Source organism: Monodon monoceros, unplaced genomic scaffold (assembly GCF_005190385.1).
Source record: "Monodon monoceros isolate NGI ecotype Baffin Bay Population unplaced genomic scaffold, NGI_Narwhal_1 Super_Scaffold_7, whole genome shotgun sequence".
NCBI lineage: Eukaryota > Metazoa > Chordata > Mammalia > Artiodactyla > Monodontidae > Monodon > Monodon monoceros.
The window spans coordinates 94257002-94283826 of record NW_021703784.1 but is presented as its reverse complement, the minus strand read 5'-3'; the positions used below and the strand labels follow the sequence as shown (position 1 = coordinate 94283826).

General features: G+C 39.1%; 1 protein-coding gene across 3 annotated transcripts in view; it reads right to left on the bottom strand.

Annotated features, from left to right (window-relative positions):
- CUNH11orf49 (chromosome unknown C11orf49 homolog) overlaps nucleotides 1-26825 on the bottom strand; it is a 190635-nt gene that overhangs the window by 88978 nt on the left and 74832 nt on the right. For all 3 annotated transcript variants that reach the window (XM_029208691.1, XM_029208690.1, XM_029208692.1), the window contains one exon: nucleotides 22592-22722. In XM_029208691.1, the coding sequence (XP_029064524.1) occupies nucleotides 22592-22722 (131 nt within the window). The remainder of the gene's footprint in view (nucleotides 1-22591; nucleotides 22723-26825) is intronic.

Genomic DNA, 26825 nt, shown 5'->3' with positions numbered 1-26825 from the left:
AAATGAAAGAAACAATAGCAAAGATCAATAAAACTAAAAGCTGGTTCTTTGAGAAGATAAAGAAAATTGATAAACCCTTAGCCAGACTCATCAAGAAAAAAAGGGAGAAGACTCACATCAACAGAATTAGAAATGAAAAAGGAGAAGGAACAACTGATACTGCAGAAATACAAAGGATCATGAGAGATTACTACAAGCAACTATATGCCAATAAAATGGACAACCTGGAAGAAATGGACAAATTTTTAGAAAAGCACAGCCTTCCGAGACTGAACCAGGAAGATAGAATATATCAACAGACCAATCACAAGCACTGAAATTGAAACTGTGATTAAAAATCTTCCAACAAACAAAGCCCAGGACCAGATGGCTTCACAGGCGAATTCTATCAAACATTTAGAGAAGAACTATCACCTATCCTTCTCAAACTCTTCCAAAATATAGCAGAGGGAGGAACACTCCCAAACTCATTTTATGAGGCCACCATCACCGTGATACCGAAACCAGACAAAGATGTCACAGAAAAGAGAAAACGATAGGCCAATATCTCTGATGAACATAGATGCAAAAATCCTCAACAAAATACCAGCAAACAGAATCCAACAGCACATTGAAAGGATCATACCCCATGATCAAGTGGGGTTTATCCCAGGAAATCAAGGATTCTTCAATGTACACAAATCAATCAATGTGATACACCATATTAACAAATTGAAGGATAAAAACCATATGATAATCTCAATAGATGCAGAAAAAGCTTTTGACAAAATTCAACACCCATTTATGATAAAAACTCTCCAGGAAATAGGCATAGAGGGAACCTACCTCAACATAATAAAGGCCATATATGACAAACCCACAGCCAACATCATTCTCAATGGTGATAAACTGAAACCATTTCCACTAAGATCAGGAACAAGAAAAGGATGCCCACTCTCACCACTATTATTCAACATAGTTTTGGAAGTTTTAGCCACAGCAATCAGAGAAGAAAAAGAAATAAAAGGAATCCAAATCGGAAAAGAAGAGGTAAAACTGTCACTGTTTGCAGATGACGTGATACTATACTTAGAGAATCCTAAAGATGCTACCAGAAAACTACTAGAGCTAATCAATGAACTTGGTAGAGTAGCAGGATACAAAATTAATGCAGAGAAATCTCTTGCATTCCTATACATTAATGATGAAAAATCTGAAAGAGAAATTAAGGAAACACTCCCATTTACCATTGCAACAAAAAAAATAAAATACCTATGAATAAACTTACCGAAGGAGTCAAAAGACCTGTATGCAGAAAACTATAAGACACTGATGAAAGAAATTAAAGATGATACAAACAGATGGAGAGATATACTATGTTCTTGGATTGGAAGAATCAATACTGTGAAAATAACTATACTACCCAAAGCAATCTACAGATTAATGCAATCCCTATCAAACTACCAATGGCATTTTTTCACAGAACTAGAACAAAAAATTGCACAATTTGTATGGAAACACAAAAGACCCTGAATAGCAAAACAATGTTGAGAAAGAAAAATAGAGCTGGAGGAATCAGGCTCCTGGACTTCAGACTATACTATAAAGCTACAATAATCAAGACAGTATGGTACTGGCACAAAAACAGAAATATAGATCAATGGAACAGGATAGAAAGCTCAGAGATAAACCTCCGTTGATAAAGGAGGCAAGAGTATACCATGGAGAAAAGACAGCCTCTTCAGTAAGTGGTGCTGGGAAAACTGGACAGCTACACATAAAAGTATGAAATTAGAACACTCCCTAACACCATACACAAAAATAAACTCAAAATGGATTAAAGACCTAAATGTAAGGCCAGACATTATAAAACTCTTAGAGGAAAACATAGGCAGAACACTGTGTGACATAAATCACAGCAAGATCCTTTCTGACTCACCGCCTAGAGTAAAAACAAAAATAAACAAATGGGACCTAATGAAACTTAAAAGCTTTTGCACAGCAAAGGAAACTATAAACAAGACGAAAAGACAACCCTCAGAATGGGAGAAAATATTTGCAAATGAAGCAACTGAAAAAGGATGAACCTCCAAAATATACAAGCAGCTTATGCAGCTCAATATCAAAAAAACAAAAATCCAATCAAAAAATGGGCAGAAGACCTAAATAGACATTTCTCTAAAGAAGATATACAGATTGCCAACAAACACATGAAAAGACGCTCAACATCATCACTCACTAGAGAAATGCAAATCAAAACTACAATGAGGTATCACGTCACACCAGTCAGAATGGCCATCATCAAAAAATCTACAAACAATAAATGCTGGAGAGGGTGTGGAGAAAAGGGAACCCTCTTGCACTGTTAGTGGGGAATGTAAATTGATACAGCCACTATGGAGAACAGTATGGAGGTTCCTTAAAAAACTACAAATAGAACTACCATATGACCCAGCAAACCCACTGCTGGGCATATACCCTGAGAAAACCATAATTGGAAAAGAGTTATGTACCAAAATGTTCATTGCAGCTCTATTTACAATAGCCAGGACATGGAAGCAACCTAAGTGTCCATCAACAGATGAATGGATAAAGAAGATGTGGCACATATATACAATGGAATATTACTCAGCCATAAAAAGAAATGAAATTGAGTTATTTGCAGTGAGGTGGATGGACCTAGAGACTGTCATACAGAGTGAAGTAAGTCAGAAAGAGAAAAACAAATACCGTATGCTAACACATATATATGGAATTTTTAAAAAAATGGTTCTGAAGAACCTAGGGGCAGGACAGGAATAAAGACACAGACGTAGAGAATGGACTTGAGGACACGGGAGAGGGAAGGGTAAGCTGGGAGGAAGTAAGAGAGTAGCACTGACATATATACACTACCAAATGTAAAATAGTAGCTAGTGGGAAGCAGCTGCATGGTACAGGGAGATCAGCTCAGTGCTTTGCGACCACCTAGATGGGTGGGATAAGGAGGGTGGGAGGGAGATGCAAGAGGTAGGGGATATGGGGATATACGTATGCATATAGCTGATTCACTTTGTTATACAGCAGAAAATAACACAACACTGTAAAGCAATTATACTCCAATAAAGATGTTAAAATAAATAAATTCATTCATTCATTCATTCCCAGGTCCCTCCCCTGCTGACTCTGATTCACTTGGTTGGAGATGGGATCAAGGAATCTGTCTTTTTGACAACCTCTCCGATGTGGTTAGTTAGGGTTCTAAATTAGGGTCCAGTGGCAGCGGTGGGAATGAAGAGCAGGTTATGCCAAGCAAAATAAAACTAGAAAAGATTAAATTTTCAACACTACTTATACTTGCTTTTATACACTCCCAGCTTAAAACCCACCAAAACTACCAAATTTGAGTATGGTTTATTAAACTGACATTTTTAACCTAAGGTGGCTTTATTTTGACTCACAGTGTATATACTTTAATTTAGTCTTTTACTTTTGTTTTTAACTGAATCATGAGAGCAAGAGATTTCAGAAGCCTAAGAGGTACCATTCTGTTTTGGGGTACATCTGCTTTAGAGAATGGGTTTAATAACATCTCATGGTAAAGTCTCACTTTAGCCTAATTTTTGAAAAACCCTTGGTTGTATTTTCAAAGAACTTCCAAATTCTGCTTGTTATGTCCTTCAAAGCATGAAATATGCAGTAAAGCAAGTACTATACTTCCCTCAGTAATAAGAATCATGATTTTTTATTTTAAATAAAAGATGGAATAACATAATGTTTTCTCTTGAAGACAGGTAGAGTGGAACTTAAACTTTCCTCCATCTGTTAAGGCAATCAAAGAAGATAGAAAATCACACAAAATTGCAATACATTCTTAAACCTTAACTAATCTGATCACATTCTGGGCTAGAAAACTATACATTGATCTCAGAAGCTGAATGACATAAAATATATTGATGTGCATTAAGCGTCAGGGCAAGAGCACTTGATGCTAATAGCAAGAGCACTTGGTGAGAGTCAGAAGACTCTCTGGGAGACCTCAGGCTTCAATTTTATACCTGTGTGATGGGGAATGGGTAGAGAAACATCAGTAGTTTTCAAACCAGAAGGCTTGAGTTTTTCAGAGGCATTGGTAAGTTTCTACAAATGTTTAATATTAACAGTTTTCTTATTAAAAATATACCTTTGTTTAAAATTTATAAGAAAAACAACATGCACACTAAATAGGTTACATAGTAAATTTGAATATATAGACACTACCAACTTGTGCTCTCAGGTTAACTCATCGTGGAGCTTCTCCTGCTCACAAATATATGTATTTGAACTTGTAAATGTGTCACTGACTAGGAAGCTTTTTATCTGCTCTAGTCTTTTTCTTTTCTTTTTAATCCAGGACTATATTGGCATAAAGGCTGTGATTACATAAAATCTTTAAATTCTACTGGATGAGAGTACAGATGTTATCAACCCCTCCTTATACTTGTTCCTATATGATGTGGTTATGCAACAAAACAGAGTAGATTTATTACTCTATAAAATAACTTGATAATTACAAAATAGAAGTATTTAAGTGTTAAGATACTAACAAAGTGGTAAAAATGTAATCGTTTTTGTACTGGGACTGGAAAAGCAATGGCAGAAAAAATTGATGGAATAGTGGATCACAGAAAACACAGGCCTTAAAATGTCATTAGATGTTGTGTAGATAAACACTAGCAGTTAAAATTATGTAAGCATTTTTCAAAACACTATTGGATAATGTTATACAAATTGATACATACTGTTAATTTTATTAGGATGAGGCTTTTAAATTGTAGACCTTTCAGAGTCATTTGCAGACGTATCAGTAGTGATGCCAGAATTTATTCTTTTACACTAGTTTTCTGACTGATATAAGGCAGTTGTCAAAACAGTAGTCAAATAAAATAAGAAATTACTATTATTTCTACCTTAAGTACATTCATTAAATGTAAGTTTATCAACTTGGAAATCTTATTGATATTTAAATAAACTGAATAGCTCAATTTAGGCTTATAACACTGCCATACTTACCACCTCAGATAAAATATTAGTGATGAATCAAAACAGGATTTGGATTCAAAATGCAAAATAAAATCAATTTTTCTGCGTGAAAATTATGAGCAAAAATCTGGCCCAAGATGGAAGAGCCAGCAGGCTCAGTGTCTGGTGAGGAGTCTTTCCTTTGTTGTAAAAGGCTGCCTTCTCACTGTGTCCTTACACGGCGAACAGAGGGGGAAGGTGCTCTGATGTCTCTTCTTTTTTTTTTTTTTAATTAATTTATTTATTTTCGGCTGCGCTGCGTCTTTGTTGCTGTGCGTGGGCTTTCTCTAGTTGCAGCGAGCGGGGGCTACTCTTCGTTGCACTGCACGGGCTTCTCATTGCGGTGGCTTCTCTTGTTGCAGAGCACAGGCTCTAGGTATGCGGGCTTCAGTAGTTGTGGCATGTGGGCTTCAGTAGTTATGGTATGTGGGCTCAGTAGTTGTGGTGCACGGGCTTACCTGCTCCGTGGCATGTGGGATCTTCCTGGACCAGGGTTCAAACCCATGTCCCCTGCGTTGGCAGGAGGATTGTTAACCACCAGGGAAGTCCCTGATATCTCTTCTTATAAGCACACTAATCCTATTGGAGAAGAGCCCTACCCTAATGACCTCATTGAATCTTAATTACATCCTTATAGGCCCTACCTCCAAATGCAGTCACGTTGGGGGTTAGGGCTTCAATATATGAATGTGGGGGGGACACAATTCAATCCATAGCAGCCCCTGAGGTACCTGATCTTTAAAGAAATAACACTATTGAACAACTCATACGAGATATTATAAGATACATTTATTTTTCTCCAAACAATGCAGTTTTTAAACTAGCTGAGAAAACTGTTCATTGATTTCTCCAAAGTGATCACACATCAATTAGGAAAGTAACTCAGCTTTGGCACAAAAATTTACTATCACTACTTTTTTTTTTTTTGGCCTCACTCTGTGGCTTGTAGGATCTTAGTTCCCAGACCAGGGATCAAACCTGGGGCCCTGGCAGTGAGATCACCAAGTTCTAACCACTGGACTGCCAGGGAATTCCCTATCACTACTTTTTTGAATATGTGGATCAGTATAACTAAAAAACTTTTTTTGACCAGATGTCAAGATGTTAAAAATAAATCTATTAGTATTTGCAGCTACTTGTCCATGTGAATCACAATTTTCCTGACATACTTTTATCTTAAAACCAAATACTAGAAAACTTTCCCCTCAAATCAGGAACAAGACAAGAATACCTGCTTTTGCTACTTCTCAACATAGCACAGGAAGTTCTAACCAAAGCAATTAGGCAAGAAAAAGATATAAAAGTTATCCAAATTGTAAAGGAAAAGATAAAACTATCTCTATTTAAAGATGACATGATCTTCTATGCAGGAAACCATAAAGATTATACACATACACAAATACACAAATTATTACAGCTAATACATGAATTTTGCAAAGATGCAGGATACAAAACCAACAAACAAAAACCAATTATATTTCTATAAACTAGCAATGAAAAATGTAAAAAGGAAACTAAGAAAAACAGTTCCATTTACAATAGCATGAAAAGAATAAAATACTTAGGGATAAATCTAACCAAGGAGGTGAAAGGCTTGCACACTGAAAACTATAAAACACTGCTGAATGAAATTAAAGAAGACCTAAATAAATGGAAAGACTTCCCATGTTCATGGATAGGAAGACTTATTATTGTTAAGATGTCAATACTATCCAAAGCAATCTACAGATACAACACAATTCCTACCAGAATTCCAACAGGTTTTTTGCCACAGAAATAGAGAGCTGATCCTCAAATTCATATGGAATTGAAAGGGGGCCCAAATGGCCAGGACAATCTTGGAAAAGAATAAAGTTGGAGGGCTCAAACTTCCCAACTTTGAAACTCAATACAAAGCCACAGTAATTAGAACAGTATGGAACTGGCATAAGGACAGGCATATAGACCACTTGAACAGAAGAGAGGGCCCAGAAGTAAACCCTCACAGTAAGATCAATTGATTTTCAAGAAGAGGACAAGGGTACCATTCATTGGGGAAAGGACTGCTCAGAAAGTCTTTCAGTAGTGGTGCTGCAAAAACTAGATATCCTTCTGCAAATGAAAGAAGTTGGGGGACTTCCCTGATGGTCCAGTGGCTAGGACTCCATGCTTCCACTGCACATGCCATGCAGTGGGAGGAAAAAGAAAAGAAAAGAAGGAAGTTGGATCCTTACCTCACACCTTATCTAAAAATTAACTCAAAATGGATCAAAGACCTAAACTTAAGAGCTAAAACTATAAAACTCTTAGAAGAAAACAATAAAACGGCTTCTTGACATTGGATTTGGCAATGATTTCATGGATATGACACCAAAAGCACAGGGAACAAAAGAAAAAATAGATAAATTGGACTTCATCAAAACTAAGAACTTTGATGTATCAAAGGATACTATCAAGAAAGTGAGTAGACAACCTACAGAATAAGAGAACATATTTGCAAATCACATGTCTAATAAGGGATTCATATGCAGATTATGTAAAGATCTCCTACAACTCAACAACAACAACAATAAACAACACAATTCAAAACAGTGCAAAGGGCTTAAATAGACATTTCTCCAAAGAAGATATACAAATGGCCAATAAGCACATGAAAAGATATTCAACATCATGAGTCATTAGGGAGATGCAAATCAAAACCACAATGAGATTCCACGTCACACCAATTTGAATGCCTATTATCAAAACAACAAGAAATATCACATGTCGGTGAGGATTGGGAGAAATTGTGCATTGCTGGTGAGAATGTTAAATGGTGTAGCCACTGTGGAAAACAGTATAGCAATTCCTTAAAAAGTTATACATAGAATGATCATATGATCCAGCAATTTCACTTCTAAGTACATATCCAAGAATCAAAGACAGGGACTCAAACAGATAGTTGTACACCCACGCTTACAGCTGAATTATTTACAACAGCCAAAAGGTGGAAACAACCCACGTGTCCGTTGACAGATGAATGGATAAACTAAATACGATATACACACAGTGGCATATTATTCAACTATAGAAAAGAATGAAATTCTGATACACACTACAACATGGATGAACTATGAAAACATCATGCTTAGTGGAATAAGTCACACACAAAAAGACAAATATTGTATGATTCCACTTATATGTGGTACCTAAAAGAGTCAAACGCATAGAGACAGAAAGTAAAACAGTGGTTATCAGCGGCTGGAAGAGGGGGGAATGGGGAGTTATTTTTTTTTTTTTTCATTTTAACATCTTTATTGGAGTATACTTGCTTTACAATGGTATGTTAGTTTCAGCTTCACAACAAAATGAATCAGTTATATATATACATATGTTCCTATATCTCTTCCCGCTTGCGCCTCCCTCCCTCCCACCCTCCCTATCCCACCCCTCCAGGCGGTCACAAAGCACCGAGCTGATCTCCCTGTGCTATGCGGCTGCTTCCCACTAGCTATCTACCTTACGTTTGGTAGTCTATATATGTCCATGCCTCTCTCTCACTTTGTCACAGTTTACCCTTCCCCCTCCCCATAGCCTCAAGTCCATTTTCTAGTAAGTCTGTGTCTTTATTCCTGTTTCACCCCTAGGTTTTTCATGACATTTTTTTTTTCTTAAATTCCATATGTGTTAGTGGTATTTGTCTCTCTCTTTCTGACTTACTTCACTCTGTATGACAGGCTCTAGGTCTATCCACCTCATTACAAATAGCTCAATTTCGTTTCTTTTTATGGCTGAGTAATATTCCATTGTATATATGTGCCACATCTTCTTTATCCATTCATCCGATGATGGACACTTAGGTTGTTTCCATCTCTGGGCTATTGTAAATAGAGCTGCAATGAACATTTTGGTATATGACTCTTTTTGAATTATGGTTTTCTCAGGGCATATGCCCAATAGTGGGATTGCTGGGTCATATGGTAGTTCTATTTGTAGTTTTTTAAGGAACCTCTATACTGTTCTCCATAGTGATTGTATCAATTTACATTCCAACCAACAGTGCAAGAGGGTTCCCTTTTCTCCACACCCTCTCCAGCATTTATTGTTTCTAGATTTTTTGATGATGGCCATTCTGACTGGTGTGAGATGATATCTCATTGTAGTTTTGATTTGCATTTCTCTAATGATTAGTGATGTTGAGCATTCTTTCATGTGTTTGTTGGCAGTCTGTATATCTTCTTTGGAGAAATGTCTATTTAGGTCTTCTGCCCATTTATGGATTGGGTTGTTTGTTTTTTTGTTATTAAGCTGCATGAGCTGCTTATAAATTTTGGAGATTAATCCTTTTTCAGTTGCTTCATTTGCAAATATTTTCTCCCATTCTGAGGGTTGTCTTTTGGGCTTCTTTATGGCTTCCTTTGCTGCGCAAAAGCTTTTAAGTTTCATTAGGTCCCATTTGTTTACTTTTGTTTTTATTTCCATTTCTCTAGGAGGTGGGTCAAAAAGGACCTTGCTGTGATTTATGTCATAGAGTGTCCTGCCTATGTTTTCCTCTAAGAGTTTGATAGTTTCTGGCCTTACATTTAGGTCTTTAATCCATTTTGAGCTTATTTTTGTGTATGGTGTTAGGGAGTGATCTAATCTCATACTTTTACATGTAGCTGTCCAGTTTTCCCAGCACCACTTATTGAAGAGGCTGTCCTTTCTCCTCTGTACATTCCTGCCTCCTTTATCAAAGATAAGGTGACCATATGTGCGTGGGTTTATCTCTGGGCTTTCTATCCTGTTCCATTGATCTATATTTCTGTTTTTGTGCCAGTACCATACTGTCTTGATTACTGTAGCTTTGTAGTATAGTCTGAAGTCAGGAAGCCTGATTCCCCCAGCTCCATTTTTCGTTCTCAAGATTGCTTTGGCTATTCGGGGTCTTTTGTGTTTCCATACAAATTGTGAAATTTTTTGTTCTAGTTCTGTGAAAAATGCCAGTGGTAGTTTGATAGGGATTGCATTGAATCTGTAGATTGCTTTGGGTAGTATAGTCATTTTCACAATGTTGATTCTTCCAATCCAAGAACATGGTATATCTCTCCATCTATTTGTATCATCTTTAATTTCTTTCATCAGTGTCTTATAATTTTCTGCATACAGGTCTTTTGTCTCCTTAGGTAGGTTTATTCCTAGATATTTTATTCTTTTTGTTGCAATGGTAAATGGGAGTGTTTTCTTGATTTCACTTTCAGATTTTTCATCATTAGTGCATAGGAATGCAAGAGATTTCTGTGCATTAATTTTGTATCTTGCAACTTTACCAAATTCATTGATTAGCTCTAGTAGTTTTCTGGTAGCATCTTTAGGATTCTCTATGTATAGTATCATGTCATCTGCAAAGAGTGACAGCTTTACTTCTTCTTTTCCAATTTGGATTCCTTTTATTTCCTTTTCTTCTCTGATTGCTGTGGCTAAAACTTCCAAAACTATGTTGAATAAGAGTGGTGAGAGTGGGCAACCTTGTCTTGTTCCTGATCTTAGTGGAAATGCTTTCAGTTTTTCACCATTGAGGATGATGTTGGCTGTGGGTTTGTCATATATGGCCTTTATTATGTTGAGGAAAGTTCCCTCTATGCCTACTTTCTGCAGGGCTTTTATCATAAATGGGTGTTGAATTTTGTCAAAAGCTTTTTCTGCATCTATTGAGATTATCATATGGTTTTTCTCCTTCAATTTGTTAATATGGTGTATCACGTTGATTGATTTGCGTATATTGAAGAATCCTTGATTTCCTGGGATAAACCCCACTTGATCATGGTGTATGATCCGTTTAATGTGCTGTTGGATTCTGTTTGCTAGTATTTTGTTGAGGATTTTTGCATCTATGTTCATCAGTGATATTGGCCTGTAGTTTTCTTTCTTTGTGACATCCTTGTCTGGTTTTGGTATCAGGGTGATGGTGGCCTCGTAGAATGAGTTGGGGAGTGTTCCTCCCTCTGCTATATTTTGGAAGAGTTTGAGCAGGATAGGTGATAGCTCTTCTCTAAATGTTTGATAGAATTCGCCTGTGAAGCCATCTGGTCCTGGGCTTTTGCTTGTTGGAAGACTTTTAATCACAGTTTCAATTTCAGTGCTTGTGATTGGTCTGTTCATATTTTCTATTTCTTCCTGATTCAGTCTTGGCAGGTTGTGCCTTTCTAAGAATCTGTCCATTTCTTCCAGGTTGTCCATTTTATTGGCATAGAGTTGCTTGTAGTAATCTCTCATGATCTTTTGTATTTCTGCAGTGTCAGTTGTTACTTCTCCTTTTTCATTTCTAATTCTATTGATTTGAGTCTTCTCCCTTTTTTTCTTGATGAGTCTGGCTAATGGTTTATCAATTTTGTTTATCCTTTCAAAGAACCAGCTTTTAGTTTTATTGATCTTTGCTATCGTTTCCTTCATTTCTTTTTCATTTATTTCTGATCTGATTTTTATGATTTCTTTCCTTCTGCTAACTTTGGGGTTTTTTTGTTCTTCTTCCTCTAATTGCTTTAGGTGCAAGGCTAGGTTGTTTATTAGAAATGTTTCCTGTTTCTTAAGGTAGGATTGTATTGCTATAAACTTCCCTCTTAGAACTGCTTTTGCTGCATCCCATAGATTTTGAGTCGTCGTGTCTCCATTGTCATTTGTTTCTAGGTATTTTTTGATTTCCTCTTTGATTTCTGCAGTGATCACTTTGTTATTAAGTAGTGTATTGTTTAGCCTCCATGTGTTTGTATTTTTTACAGATATTTTCCTGTAATTGATATCTAGTCTCATAGCGTTGTGGTCGGAAAAGATACTTGATACAATTTCAATTTTCTTAAATTTACCAAGGCTTGATTTGTGACCCAAGATATGATCTATCCTGGAGAATGTTCCATGAGCACTTGAGAAAAATGTGTATTCTGTTGTGTTTGGATGGAATGTCCTATAAATATCAATTAAGTCCATCTTGTTTAATGTATCATTTAAAGCTTGTGTTTACTTATTTATTTTCATTTTGGATGATCTGTCCATTGGTGAAAGTGGGGTGTTAAAGTCCCCTACTATGAATGTGTTACTGTCGATTTCCCCTTTTATGGCTGTCAGTATTTGCCTTATGTATTGAGGTGCTCCTATGTTGGGTGCATAAATATTTACAATTGTTATATCTTCTTCTTGGATCGATCCCTTGATCATTATGTAGTGTCCTTCTTTGTCTCTTCTAATAGTCTTTATTTTAAAGTCTACTTTGTCTGATATGAGAATTGCTACTCCAGCTTTCTTTTGGTTTCCATTTGCATGAAATACCTTTTTCCATCCCCTTACTTTCAGTCTGTATGTGTCTCTAGGTCTGAAGTGGGTCTCTTGTAGACAGCAAATATATGCGTCTTGTTTTTGTATCCATTCAGCCAATCTGTGTCTTTTGGTGGGAGCATTTAGTCCATTTACATTTAAGGTAATTATCGATATGTGTGTTCCCATTCCCATTTTCTTAATTGTTTTGGGTTCGTTATTGTAGGTCTTTTCCTACTTTTGTGTTTCTTGCCTAGAGAAGTTCCTTTAGCAGTTGTTGTAGAGCTGGTTTGGTGGTGCTGAACTCTCTCAGCTTTTGCTTGTCTGTAAAGGTTTTAATTTCCTCATCAAATCTGAATGAGATCCTTGCTGGGTGGAGTAATCTTGGTTGCAGGTTTTTCTCCTTCATCACTTTCAATATGTCCTGCCACTCCCTTCTGGCTTGCAGAGTTTCTGCTGAAAGATCAGCTGTTAACCTTATGGGGATTCCCTTGTGTGTTATTTGTTGTTCTTCCCTTGCTGCTTTTAATATGGTTTTTTTGTATTTAATTTTTGACAGTTTGATTAATATGTGTCTTGGCATATTTCTCCTTGGATTTATCCTGTATGGGACTCTCTGTGCTTCCTGGACTTGATTAACTATTTCCTTTCCCATATTAGGGAAGTTTTCAACTATAATCTCTTCAAATATTTTCTCAGTCCCTTTCTTTTTCTCTTCTTCTTCTGGAACCCCTATAATTCGAATGTTGGTGCGTTTAATGTTGTCCCAGAGGTCTCTGAGACTGTCCTCAGTTATTTTCATTCTTTTTTCTTTAGTCTGCTCTGCAGTAGTTATTTCCACTATGTTATCTTCCAGGTCACTTATCCGTTCTTCTGCCTCAGTTATTCTGCTATTGATCCCATCTAGAGTATTTTTCATTTCATTTATTGTGTTGTTCATCATTGTTTGTTTCATCTTTAGTTCTTCTAGGTCCTTGTTAACTGTTTCTTGCATTTTGTCTATTCTATTTCCAAGATTTTGGATCATCTTTACTATCATCATTCTGAATTCTTTTTCAGGTAGACTGCCTATTTCCTCTTCATTTGTTAGGTCTGGTGGGTTTTTATCTTGCTCCTTCATCTGCTGTGTGTTTTTCTGTCTTTTCATTTTGCTTATCTTACTGTGTTTGGGGTCTCCTTTTTGCAGGCTGAAGGTTCGTAGTTCCTGTTGTTTTTTGTGTCTGTCCCCAGTGGCTAAGGTTGGTTCAGTGGGTTGTGTAGGCTTCCTGGTGGAGGGGACTAGTGCCTGTGTTCTGGTGGATGAGGCTGGATCTTGTCTTTCTGGTGGGCAGGTCCACGTCTGGTGGTGTGTTTTGGGGTGTCTGTAGACTTACTATGATTTTGGGCAGCCTCTCTGCTAATGGGTGGGGTTGTGTTCCTGTCTTGCTAGTTGTTTGGCATAGGATGTCCAGCACTGTAGCTTGCTGGTCATTGAGTGAAGCTGGGTGCTGGCGTTGAGATGGAGATCTCTGGGAGATTTTCGCCGTTTGATATTATGTGCAGCTGGGAGGCCTCTTGTGGACCAGTGTCCTGAAGTTGGCTCTCCCACCTCAGAGGCACAGCACTAACTCCTGGCTGCAGCACCAAGAGCCTTTCATTCACACTGCTCCTTAATTTGGGATGATTCGTTGTCTATTCATGTATTCCACAGATGCAGGGTACATCAAGTTGATTGTGGAGCTTTAATCCGCTGCTTCTGAGGCTGCTGGGAGAGATTTCTCTTTCTCTTCTTTGTTCTCACAGCTCCCAGGGGCTCAGCTTTGGATTTGGCCCCGCCTGTGCGTGTAGGTCGCTGGAGGGCGTCTGTTCTTTGCTCAGACAGGACGGGGTTAAAGGAGCCGCTGATTCGGAGGCTCTGGCTCACTCAGGCCGGGGGTAGGGAGGGTCACGGAGTGCGGGGCAGGCCTGCGGCGGCAGAGGCCGGTGTGACGTTGCACCAGCCTGAGGCACGCCGTGTGTTCTCCCGGGGGAGTTGTCCCTGGATCCCGGGACCCTGGCAGTGGCGGGCTGCACAGGCTCCCCGGAAGGGGGTGTGGATAGTGACCTGTGTTCGCACACAGGCTTCTTGGTGGCGGCAGCAGCGACCTTAGCATCTCATGTCTGTCTCTGGGGTCCGCACTTTTTAGCCGCGGCTCCCGCCCGTCTCTGGAGCTCCCTTAAGCAGCGCTCTTAATCCCCTCTCCTCGCGCACCAGGAAACAAAGAGGGAAGAAAAAGTCTCTTCGGCAGGTCCAGACTTTTCCCCGGACTCCCTCCCGGCTAGCCGCGGTCCACTAACGCCCTGCAGGCTGTGTTAACGCCGCCAACCTCAGTCCTCTCCCGGCGCTCCGACCGAAGCCGCCTCAGCTCCCAGCCCCGCCCGCCCCGGCGGGTGAGCAGACAAGCCTCTCGGCTGCTGAGTGCCGGTCAGCACCGATCCTCTGCGCTGGAATCTCTCCGCTTTGCCCTCCGCACCCCTGTTGCTGTTCTCTCCTCCGCGGCTCCGAAGCTCCCCCACTCCGCCACCCGCAGTCTCCGCCCGCGAAGGGGCTTCCTAGTGTGTGGACACTTTTCCTCCTTCACAGCTCCCTCCCGCTGGTGCAGGACCCGTCCCTATCCTTTCGTCTCCGTTTATTTTTTTCTTTCGCCCTAACCAGGTACGTGGGGGGTTCCTTGCCTTTTGGGAGGTCTGAGGTCTTCTGCCAGCGTTCAGTAGGTGCTCCGTAGGAGTTGTTCCACGCGTAGATGTATTTCTGGTGTATCTGTGGGGAGGAAGGTGATCTCCGCGTCTTACTCTTCCGCCATCTTCCCGGAAGTCTCGGAAGTTATTTTTTTAATGGGTAAAATGCTTCAATGTGGGAAGATGAAAAAAGGGAGATAGATACTGGTAATGGTTTTAAAACAATGTTCATATAGTTAATACCACTGAACTGTACACTTAAAATGGTAAATTTTATGTTATTTATATTTTGGTGGTACCAAAAAAAGATTTCTCAATTTAAAAAGTGGTTAGAATAGCAAATTTTATGTAATGTATATTTTACTGTAAAAAAGAGAATATTAAAAAAAACCCTAGATTTAGTTTCAAGATGAGAGGACTTTAAGGTCACTTCTAATTATAAAAAATTTTGAGACATCATGATAACAAGGAGAAGAGAGAAAGAGCATCTAGTTGAGGAATAAGAACCTGACTCCTTGTTCTGAATTATGAGTGTAACCTTACCTTTCAAGTGGTTATAAATGGACCAAGAAGTTCTAGCAATGATAGCAAACTCAAATGCCTATAGAGGCCAGGCAGGAAACGTAAGCAGGTGAAGCAAGGCAGCTGGGGATGGTGGTAAATCTGAGTCTACGTGCCCTGTCTAAAGAGGGCAGCTGTACCTCCGTCCTGGCGGTAAATCTGAGTCTACATACCCTGTCTAAAGAGAGCAGCTGCACCTCCGCCCTGGCAAACTGTCTTCTTGTTAGAATGTCGTCATGGTATTGGGAGGACTTTCCATTTTTAAGTGAAATTGAATTGAGATTTTTATGTTAAATGCTGGCATCAAATTAAAAATATGTATTTTTAACACCACAAACCAAGAAAACATATCTGCAGGCCAAGGCACGTGCAGTCAGCTGACCACTAGTTTGTGATCTCTTTCATAGCATAAAGGCTGGACTGGAATACAAAAGAAGGAAAGGAAGTACTACTAATCAGATCCTCACCAATGTTGAAAGTTTGCAGGACTTCCCTGGTGGTCCAGTGGTTAAGAGTCCGCCTTCCAACACAGGGGACGTGGGTTTGATCCCTGGTTGGGGAACTAAGATCCCACATGCCATGGGGCAACTAAGCCTGTATGCCACAACTACTGAGCCCGCACCTCAACAAAGGACCCCACATGCCACAACGAAGATCCCACATGCTGCAACTAAGACCCAACGAAGCCAAATAAATAAATAAATAAAATAAATATTTAAAAAAATTAAGTTTGCATACAGATCATGATCTAAATCTTTCTAATCCTTGTTTAGAATCACCAGTGTGTATTGAATATTGTTTTAATTAGGTGTCATTTAAAATAGTACAGCTTTGAATGGGTCAGTTTTTAGTGGGGCACTTAGAACATGAAGTTTAGTGCCTTGCATATAGTAGGTGGTCAATAAGTGGTAGCTACTATTATTTTAAAACAAGGCTCCTACACAATATTGAAAAGTTAGTGTAAAACAGATTTTCAAAACCAACCCTACACCCAATAGAAGAAACGATAATATAACCCATTCAATACTCTATCCTCTTGGGTTTCCCTGGTGGCGCAGTGGTTGAGCGTCCCCCTGCCGATGCAGGGGACACGGGTTCGTGCCCCGGTCTGGGAAGATCCCACATGCCGCGGAGCGGCTAGGCCCGTGAGCCATGGTCGCTGAGCCTGCGCATCCGGAGCCTGTGCTCCCACCACGGGAGAGGCCACAACAGTGAGAGACCCGCGTACCGCAAAAAAAAAAAAAAAAAAAGAATCTATCCTCTTGTAGTGATTGGGAAATGGTGAGCCTTCATATTAAATAACAAATCATTTACAGATGTTGGGTGCTAGGAATAGTTATTGGCAAAACAAGGTTCTTGCCCTCATAAAGGTTACAATTTAATAAGGGAGATGGACATTAAGTAAAGAGTCATCCCAAAAATATTTAGTCAGAAACTGTAATAAATGATGACTGAAAATTACAGGATGCTTTGAAAAGAGTAATGAAAGGATTTAATTCAGATGAGGAAGGGTCATAGGGAAGCCCCCTTTAAGGAGCTGACCTTTAAACTAAGACCTAAAAGGATAAAGAGAGGTCAGCAGCCTAAGGGTATTATGTATGGAGGGTGAGGAGGGTTGGGTGGGAGAGGAGGTTGTGACAAAAGCATTCCAGGAATGCTTGTGTGACATGTGTGACACCTCCAAATAACCAAAATAGAAAAAAGGAAAAATTAAATAGAGGGGGGACTTCCCTTGTGGCGCAGTGGTTAAGAATCCACCTGCCAATGAAGGGGACATTGGTTTGAGCCCTGGTCCGGGAAGATCCCACATGCCATGGAGCAACTAAGCCCATGAGCCACAACTACTGAGCCTGCGCTCTAGAGCCCGCGAGACACAACTACTGAGGCTGAGAGCCACAACTACTGAAGTCCACGTGCCTAGAGCCCGTGCTTCACAACAAGAGAAGCCACCACAATGAGAAGCCCACGCACCACAACAAAAGAGTAGCCCCCGCTCACGGCAACTAGAGAAAGCCCGCGTGCAGCAACGAAGATGCAACACAGCCAAAAAAAAAAAAAAAAAAAAAAAATTAAATAGAGGGAAAGATTAAAGTTATTGCAGGTAGAGAGGGACAGATTTGAGGAGACATCAATTGTCAATGTTCTCCCTGGAGAAAAGATTCTGAAGAAAGAAGTAAAAATGAAAAAATAAGAGAAAATTAGGAATAGAGAAGAAATAAGTAAAATGGGAGCTAGGAAACAGGAACTTGAGGTTGAAGAAATTATTTGTTTATTTATTTAACCTGGCCACGTCAGGTTTCCGGGGAAAGTGATGAGAGGTGAAGCACTGGTGGGAACAAGTGGAGAGAACCAGCTGCTAGAGGAGACCTCAGGAGTGAAGAGATCACACTGAAGGATTTTTGTTTGTTTGTTTAAAAAATTACAAAGGAGGGCTTCCTTTGTGGCGCAGTGGTTGAGAGTCTACCTGCCGATGCAGGGGACACGGGTTTGTGCCCCGGTCCAGGAAGATCCCACATGCCGCGGAGCGGCTGGGCCCGTGAGCCGTGGCCGCTGAGCCTGCGCGTCCGGAGCCTGTGCTCCGCAACGGGAGAGGCCACAACAGTGAGAGGCCTGCGTACAGAAAAAAAAAAAAAAAAAAAGTGGCCTTTGTGAAGACAAGTTTGAATATGAGCTGTGCTACTTATAAACTATATAGCCTGTGCAAGTCACTTAACTTCTCTCTCAGTTTCTTTATGTATAAAACAGGATAATAATCACACCAACTCATGTTTGTTGTGTGAATGAAATGAATGATGTATAGCATTTTGCTCAGTGGCTGGCACAATAAGCATTCAGCATCATTTTCTGTTGCCACATTGTTCTTCTTACCATTTTCCAAAGGAACCATGATGTTTCATGTCATCATACTTTCAAAAATCTTGTTTTTTCTTTTCAGAATGTACTCCTTCTTTGCTTAAAGGCTTTCTACTACTCCAAGATCCATCCTAATTGTCTTTACTTCTTTAGAGCCTTCCCCAACTTCTGCAGGAAGAACTATTTCTTTCCTTGTGCTATTACTGACTCATACAGGCTTTACTAATCACTTATACTCTAAGGAAACTACTTCTAGGCTACTCTGTTTCTTCTCCCAGAATGTGAGCTCTTTGAGGGCAAGCATTGTCATTTACTTATCTGTATTTCCAGCATTTCATACACTCTCTGATGGAGAACACATTACACACTAAAAACATAATACTGTCTCAAGTCAGCTCTCTGGCTTCTTTGTCATTCATTGGTCACACACTTATAGGTGTGTGACCTAGACCAGTTATTTAACTTTCAAAATCTCAGTTTTATTTTCTGTGCAAAGGAGATAATAAAAGTATCTACCTAATACACAGGATTAGAAAAATGAGATAATCTACACAGGAAGCACTTAATAAATATTAACTGCTATTATTATCATTATTTTCATTTCTGATGCTGTATTTTATGTCTAGAAATTCCATTTAGATCTTTCTAATATCTTCCACTTATCTCCTAATCATATTCATATTTTCCTTTACATACTTGAGCATATCTATATGACTTAAAATAACTGTCTAAAGGTCCTTGCTAGCTAATTCCACCAACTCTGTCTTTTCTGAGTCTGTGTTTCTATTGATTTATTTTTCTCCTGGTTATGGGTCATATCTTCCTGCTTCCTGTAATTTTTAGTTGGATGCCAGACTTTGTGAATTTTATGTTGTTGAGTGCTGGATTTTGTTGAATTCCTTTAAGGAGTATTGAATTTTGTTCTGGTATATGCAGTTACTTGCAGATCAGTTTAATGCTTAAGCTACTGAGGACTCTATCCAATGCCCAGTGTATTTTGAGGTTTCTCTCAAAATAGAAGAAACTAGCCTTGTGAGTACTCCAGGAATTGTCTGGCCTACTGTTTTCTAGTGGTTCTTTTTCCAACCCACACATGTGCAGAGTTTGTAGTCAAAGACTCAAATACCTCCTTGCAGCTCTCTGGAGCTAAGTGAGCAATGCCCTTCTCTCTGGTACTTGGCCTTGCAAATACTGGCCACCTTGGCCTCCCTAAACCCCAGCCTCTGCCTCTTCAACTCAGTAAGACCACCAAGCTCTTTGATGATCTCCCTGTACTGTCACTTGGTAACTGCCTCTCAGGGACCATAGTTCCACACTGACTGTTGGTCCAATGTCTGAAACAGTTGTTTCAGATACTTTGCCTGATTTTCTAGATGTTTATAGCAGGAGGACAATTCCCTTAGTATCATTATTTTATTAAATGAAATATATATATTCACTGGTAAAAGCACAAAGCTCAAAACTAAATTCTCATAAACTGAAAATAAACTGTGGACAAAAGCTCTTTTGAGCCAATATCCCTAAATAGAAGTAGAGATTTACTTCAAGGGAATTTCAATCTTTGCCAACTTGGAAAATTTAGATTAATATTTCTGTATTGAAAAAAATACCAAAGTGAGAAGTTGAATTTTAAAGGCTTATTACATTTGAGTAGCTCTTTTTGCTTCCAAGAGTCTAAAGTTGTCTAGATAGCAAGAGACTCACTACAGTTTTCATGAGGTTATTTGAAATTCAGACACAGGGAAATTAGCATCATTCAATACTCAGTCATGCAGGAATGACATCGTATCTCTGTACTTGCTAAAAACTGGGATAAAAGATTTCTTGCCAGAAGGGATCAAGGTCCTTAGTTTTCTACAGGTGGCTTCACTTTTAGATATGTTACGCTGGAACCCAGCTCATCTTTTGCCTCCTCCCAGAAGAGTCAGTTTCCTCTTGATAATGCTACAATATGTACATGATGTTCTAAGGAAGTTATCTGCAGGAGAACAATATAATAGCAGCTCCACTGAGTAGGTGTCTGGTACTTGGCATTCTAATTGAAAAAATGGGACTTAATAAATACTTTCCTTTGGAATCTTGCCTCTGAGTGTTTTTGCTCATTCTGGATTAAAATTGGAGACTGACACATTCTGGGACTGAAAGATGTTCTGAAGTTTCCTGGAGGAAACTGAGAATATATTAAAACTATTTAACCAAAGATCTTAGGATCACCTAGACGCAAATGTTGCATTTGGTATTTAAGAAATCAGAGACTGTCTGATTAAGAAGCATGACAATAAATATCCAGCATAAAATCTAGGTCCTACTGGTGGCACAGGAGAAATAGGGAGAACTTGGAGCTGCTTCCTCTCAGCAGCTGGATGAATCATTGGCAGCTGCTATAAGAAAGATAAAGAAAACCACATCTGCTTAGAGTCCACCACTATATGGATCCCTTGTGATAATAAATATAGTACTGAAGAGGCCCCACTTGTAAGTCATGAAAAGAATTAAGGATATCTGAAGATTATTTTCCATAGTTACCTCCATGTGCTATTTTACAGAAACCAGCTCTAGCTATATGCACCATTCTTTGATATAATGAGTATTTAATATATATTTGCTGACTGGTTAAGGGACAGAGAAAGGATTAGGAAAGACAGGTTCTGATGAAATAGTACAAAATTCATCTATACACTCACAGCTCCCAGTTTTGTTTATGTGGAGACCAACAAGATAGTTTTTCTGAGCTAGTTCACTTAAAATTGAGTTCACACTGATTTTCGACTACTAGTCATATATTTTGTAAAGAAGATGATGCTATTCTCAATACACTTGCACAATAGTGTAATTGAGATGGATGATCTCTAGAGTTACGTGTCAATAGTAGAAAGAGCATATTAGTAAATCTGGGTTCTATTTCCAAATTTGCTACTGTGCAATCCTTCTGCAAGTTACACAATTTTGTTATTTATAAAATGGGCACAGGGCTTCCCTGGTGGCGCAGTGGTTGAGAATCTGCCTGCTAATGCAGGGGACACGGGTTCAAGCCCTGGTCTGGGAGGATCCCACATGCCGCGGAGCAACTAGGCCCGTGAGCCACAACTACTGAGCCTGCGCGTCTGGAGCCTGTGCTCCACAACAAGAGAGGCTGCGACAGTGAGAGGCCTGCGCACCGCGATGAAGAGTGGCCCCCGCTTGCCACAACTAGAGAAAGCCCTCACACAGAAACGAAGACCCAACACAGCAAAAATAAATAAATTAATAAACTCCTACCCCCAACATCTTCTTAAAATAAATAAATAAATAAAATTAAATAAAATGGGCACAATAATATCTACCATACCTATTTCTTAGGATAGTGAAATGATCTAATCAGAAACTAGGTAGAAGGAGTTTTAGCAAAAAAGTTTCAGTAGCTATATATAAAGTAGCAGTAGCATCAGTTAGAGCAGGGTAGGGGATCCTGCAAACTCAATGAAAGCAGGGAGCATACCTATTTTCTTACTATAACCCCAGCACCAGGTACATGGTAAGTCTACCAGATATATTTGTTGAATGAATGAGGAAATAGTTTAGGCCTTCCTCTACTTTAAGTTAGGTTTACTATAGAAACTGTCAAAGATATTCGATACTTATTTGGAAAAACATAATATGAAGATGGGAATAAGAACAGGCCTTTGAAAACAGACGTGAACAAAGGTTTTGATGTAGAGACTCTATATCTAAACATTTTGGAGCAATTTAATCTATTTTAATATTCTGAATGTAAGAATTGAGTGCCATTTTTTTAAAAGAAGCTCTCAGTAAGGGTCTTTCACCCTTCATATCACCAAAATAAAGTCTCAGTAAACACATTTTTGATCAGTGTATTTTTTAATATTTTCCTTGGGTTATAATCATAAGATGCTGAACCAACAATATGCAAATTGATCCTAAGTTTCATTTGTTATAAAATGGGAATTATATTATCTACCACAGAGAGACGTTGGGAAGACTAAATGAATTACTGCACATAGATCTCAGAGCTACACTTGGATCTTAATAAGTGCTTCAGTGACGGTGATGGTGATAATAATATTGATGGCAGTATCTCTGACACAAGACAGATAGCTCCTTAAAAGGTGTTCCTAGAGCCTTGAAGAGTATGCACTAAAACAGTATTTATACTGAGCAAAAGAAAGAAGTTTGGAGGGAATAAAGGAAGGCAAGAAAAGAATTTGGGAAGACTTACCGCCATTTTTGCCTACAGTTCGGAAGCATCTCCAGAAGGCCCGTAAGAATGATGCCCTATTGTGAGGGGTGGCTTGGATGAAGCTGAATTCCCGAAAAAGAATGTGAGTTCCCTGACATACACTGTTAAAACTGCAAAGAGAAAAATCAAGGAATTATCATTAGATGGAGAGTTACAGAAGGCTGGAATTAGAATGAAAAGTCAAGAATATATAGAACAACTGCCCAAAAGGAGAAAAATCTTTTTTTCTCCAAAAAAACTCTGATTAGACCAAGTCCTTCTATGAGGAATTCTCTTCACATAACTATATCTCTTTGAAAGCTCTTGGAGTCCAATTCCTCTGAGTGCTTCCCACCTCCTACACACACACACAAACACACACACACGCTGAGGAAGTTTTAATCAGTCATTAGAGCATCTCATATAGTGGGAAATCTTTGTCTTTAGCTGGATGACACTGGCACTCATATCTTTTTGGAGAATACTTCTCCCTCTACCCCACTTGAAATTTATGTTTCCTTAAAGATATTCTTTTTGTATTCTCTCTGACCTATATCAGCTGTCTTAAGAACAACATGGCTTATGGGAACATAACTGGATTGTCTGTTCCAGTTTGGGGGTGGTGGTGTATACCTCTCTGACAATAACGTTAGAGGAAAATCCATGTGCCAAAGGATATAAAAGGTTCCAGACAGACACTAAAGGCAAATAAGATAAACAAGGGTAGAAAGCGGCCCCTGAATGAGAGTATGAAGTAAAGCCCTAGGGCCCAAGTGAGTCATTGTTTAAGCTGGGCTGGGGAAGGGGAAAAAATATACTCCATTGCCTTTGGGTTCTTCTGCCAAAGAAATAAAGTCTGTAGAGCCTGATGTAATCTAAAAATGGAAAATCCACCAAAGCATAGGCAATTATCCAGTAATCATCACTACCAAAGGCAGACTTCTGGTTCCAGAAAACTCCTAAAGTCCCTGACAAGTAAATCATGAGTGGAAAATATGTTAATCTTTGTAGAGAAGCAGACATTAAACTGAAGATGGCAAGCAACAGAGGGATAGTGGTAATCCCAAATGTCACTTTTCATTTGTTTAGCATTTAAAGGCGGAAAAAATTCTGAATCTCTGAATTGAACAGGAAAAAATTTCAGGAGCCATCTAATCCATTTTCCTTTTCCCTGACCAAGTTCAGAGGGAAGTGTTTAACCTGTCTTCAACATAGAGTATATTATCACTTAGGATAAAATTAGCCTCCTTCTGTCAATATTAACAACACTGTATGAAAAAGTGAATTACATACCCTTCTTCCCCCATGGAAAACTAGCATACAAATCTAAGATACTATGAGAGAGTATGAGGCAAAGAATTAGAAGAAACATTTTTAAAAAGCAACGAAAGTGTTAACCTAATTACGCAGTTTGCAGTGCTGTTGTGTTGAGTAAAGGAAAATGAAAAATAAAGCAAATGAGCTGTTACAGGTAAATGGAGCAGGCCACATTTCTAGCAAATGAAGTCTAGCAAATGATAACATTCTAGCCTAAATTTATGAAGCTACCCAGTAAAGAATTAGTCCCAAAGTGTGCTACACAACCCCCAGGGGAAAAATGCTGGCGTCTAGGTCATGGTCTAGGCTGTAAAGGAACTAATACTAGTGAAATTATATCCTTAGTGTAGCTTTTAAAAAATACCTTCTTTTAAGCTAGGGAGTAATTTATTCATTGAAGAATCTAGCTGAGCCTCATTGTATAGATGAATAGAATATACATAAGAATTTATAAAATAGGAATTTTATACAACAAACTGATAGGGCAAAGTCTTACAATACTGAATATAAAAAGACATAATTGTATTTACACTACTGCCTTTAGATAATTCATACCAATAAAATTCATATTTAATTAAAAATAAAAATAATTAGAAATGTTTGATTAGTATGGAGGTAATCAGATGATCAGTTGATCATGTAGCTGATCAGTATGGAGATCAGAATCACTATCTAAAGAGTTAATAGACAATCTTAGCATAACCAGGGAAATTCTTTTAGATAAGATGGCTGTAAAGAAAAAGCAGAAAATGCGCTTGCTCAAAGCTTTACTGTTTCTCTTCAACCTGAAATCTCTTTTTCCTACCTCCATCTCTTAAAATTCTATCCATGTCAAATACCATGTTTTGCATGAAATCTTTTCCTGATTCCTCCCACCACAGCCCATTCCCATCATATCTCACTTATAACTCTCTAATGGTACTCACAATTTTGCTGCCTTGTTTTAAAGTTACTGGATGTATTTCCTCTATTAGATTCTATACAGTAATCAATTAGGCTGCACTCATCTTTGTCTCCATTGCATTACCTAACACATAGTAGATATTGCTCCATAAATGTCTGTGGTAGTTGATTTAGAAAGAAAAGAAAAAAACAGATGAATAACACCAGGCAGAAAGTATCAGGATTTATGTTTGTAACCAGCCATACTAGTGATACTGAAAGTCAAATTTCTACCATCTTTTTAAAAGTCCAGGACTTTGGTCTGATATTAGTATTGTAATACTGCAATACCAGCTTTTTTTTTTTTTATTAGTATTTGCCTGGCATATCTTTTTCTATGCTTTTAATTTCAATCTTTTTGGGTAATTTTTAAAAGATACTTCTTGGGCTTCCCTGGTGGTGCAGTGGTTAAGAATCCGCCTGTCAATGCAGGGGACACGGGTTCAAGCCCCGGTCTGGGAAGATCCCACATGCCGCGGAGCAGCTAAGCCCGTGTGCCACAACTACTGAGCCTGCGCTCTAGAGCCCATGAACCACTACTGAACCCGCATGCCACAACTACTGAAGCCCGCGTGCCTAGAGCCCATGCTCCACAAGAGAAGCCACTGAAATGAGAAGCCCGCACACCGCAACGAAGAGTGGCCCCCTCTCGCCGCAACTAGAGGAGGCCCATGTGCAGCAACGAAGACCCAACACAGCCAAAAATAACTAAATTAATTAATTAAAAAAAAAAAAGATACTTCTCTTGTGAGTGCTGCACAGCTGGATTTGGTTTTTTTACCCAATCTTACATTCTCTGTATTTTAGTAAGTTTTTTATATATTTGATTAATTTCTGCCATCTTATTTTGTCTTTTTATTTTTTTAATTAATTAATTTATTTATTTATTTTTGGCTGCACTGGGTCTTTGTTGCTGCATGCGGACTTTCTCTAGTTGCAGTGAGCAGGGGCTACTCTTTGTTGTGGATGCTTCTCATCACAGTGGCTTCTCTTGTTGCGGAACACAGGCTCTAGGTGCGCAGGCTTCAGTAGTTGTGGCTCGCAGGCTCAGTAGTTGTGGCTCGGGGGCTCTAGAGTGCAGGCTCAGTAGCTGTGGCGCATGGGCTTAGTTGCTCCACGGCATGTGGGATCTTTCCAGACCGGGGCTCGAACCTGTGTCCCCTGCATTGGCAGGCGGATTCTTAACCACTGTGCCACCAGGGAAGCCCTTATTCTGTCTTTTTAAAAAAAATATTTATTTATTTGGCTGTTCTGGGTCTTAGCTGCAGCACATGGGATCTTCGTTGCCGCATGTGGGATCTTTGTTGCAGCATGCAGGATCTTTAGTTGTGGCATGCAGGATCTAGTTCCCTGGGATCGCACTGGACCACCAGGGAAGTCCCTTATTTTGTCTTTTCTGTGAACTGTTATTCTTTGACTTTTTTTCTCTTTTCCTACTTTTAAGTGTGTTAGTAAAGTTTTTTAAAAATATCACCCCCCAATTAGTTTGGAAGCAATGACAGAATCTTTAACCTTTTAGTATTTCTCTTAAATTTAACATACATATTTAGCTATACATTTTATTTATTTATTTGCGGTAGGCGGGCCTCTCACTGTTGTGGCCTCTCTTGTTGCGGAGCACAGGCTCTGGACACGCAGGCTCAGTGGCCATGGCTCACGGGCCTAGCTGCTCTGCGACATGTGGGATCTTCCCGGACCGGGGCACGAACCCATGTCCCCTGCATCGGCAGGCGGACTCTCAACCACTGCGCCACCAGGGAAGCCCTAGCTATACATTTTTAAAATGTCAAATTAATCATCTTTATCACTCTCCAAAACAAGGAACAAAGTACACTTAAATAACTTATTAGCACTCTTCTCATCTTCTGATACTATTTTCTAGAATTTGAATTCTACCTTTTTTTTAATTGAAAAACTTTTTTTTTTTTGCGGTACGCGGGCCTCTCACTGTTGCGGCCTATCTCGTTGCGGAGCA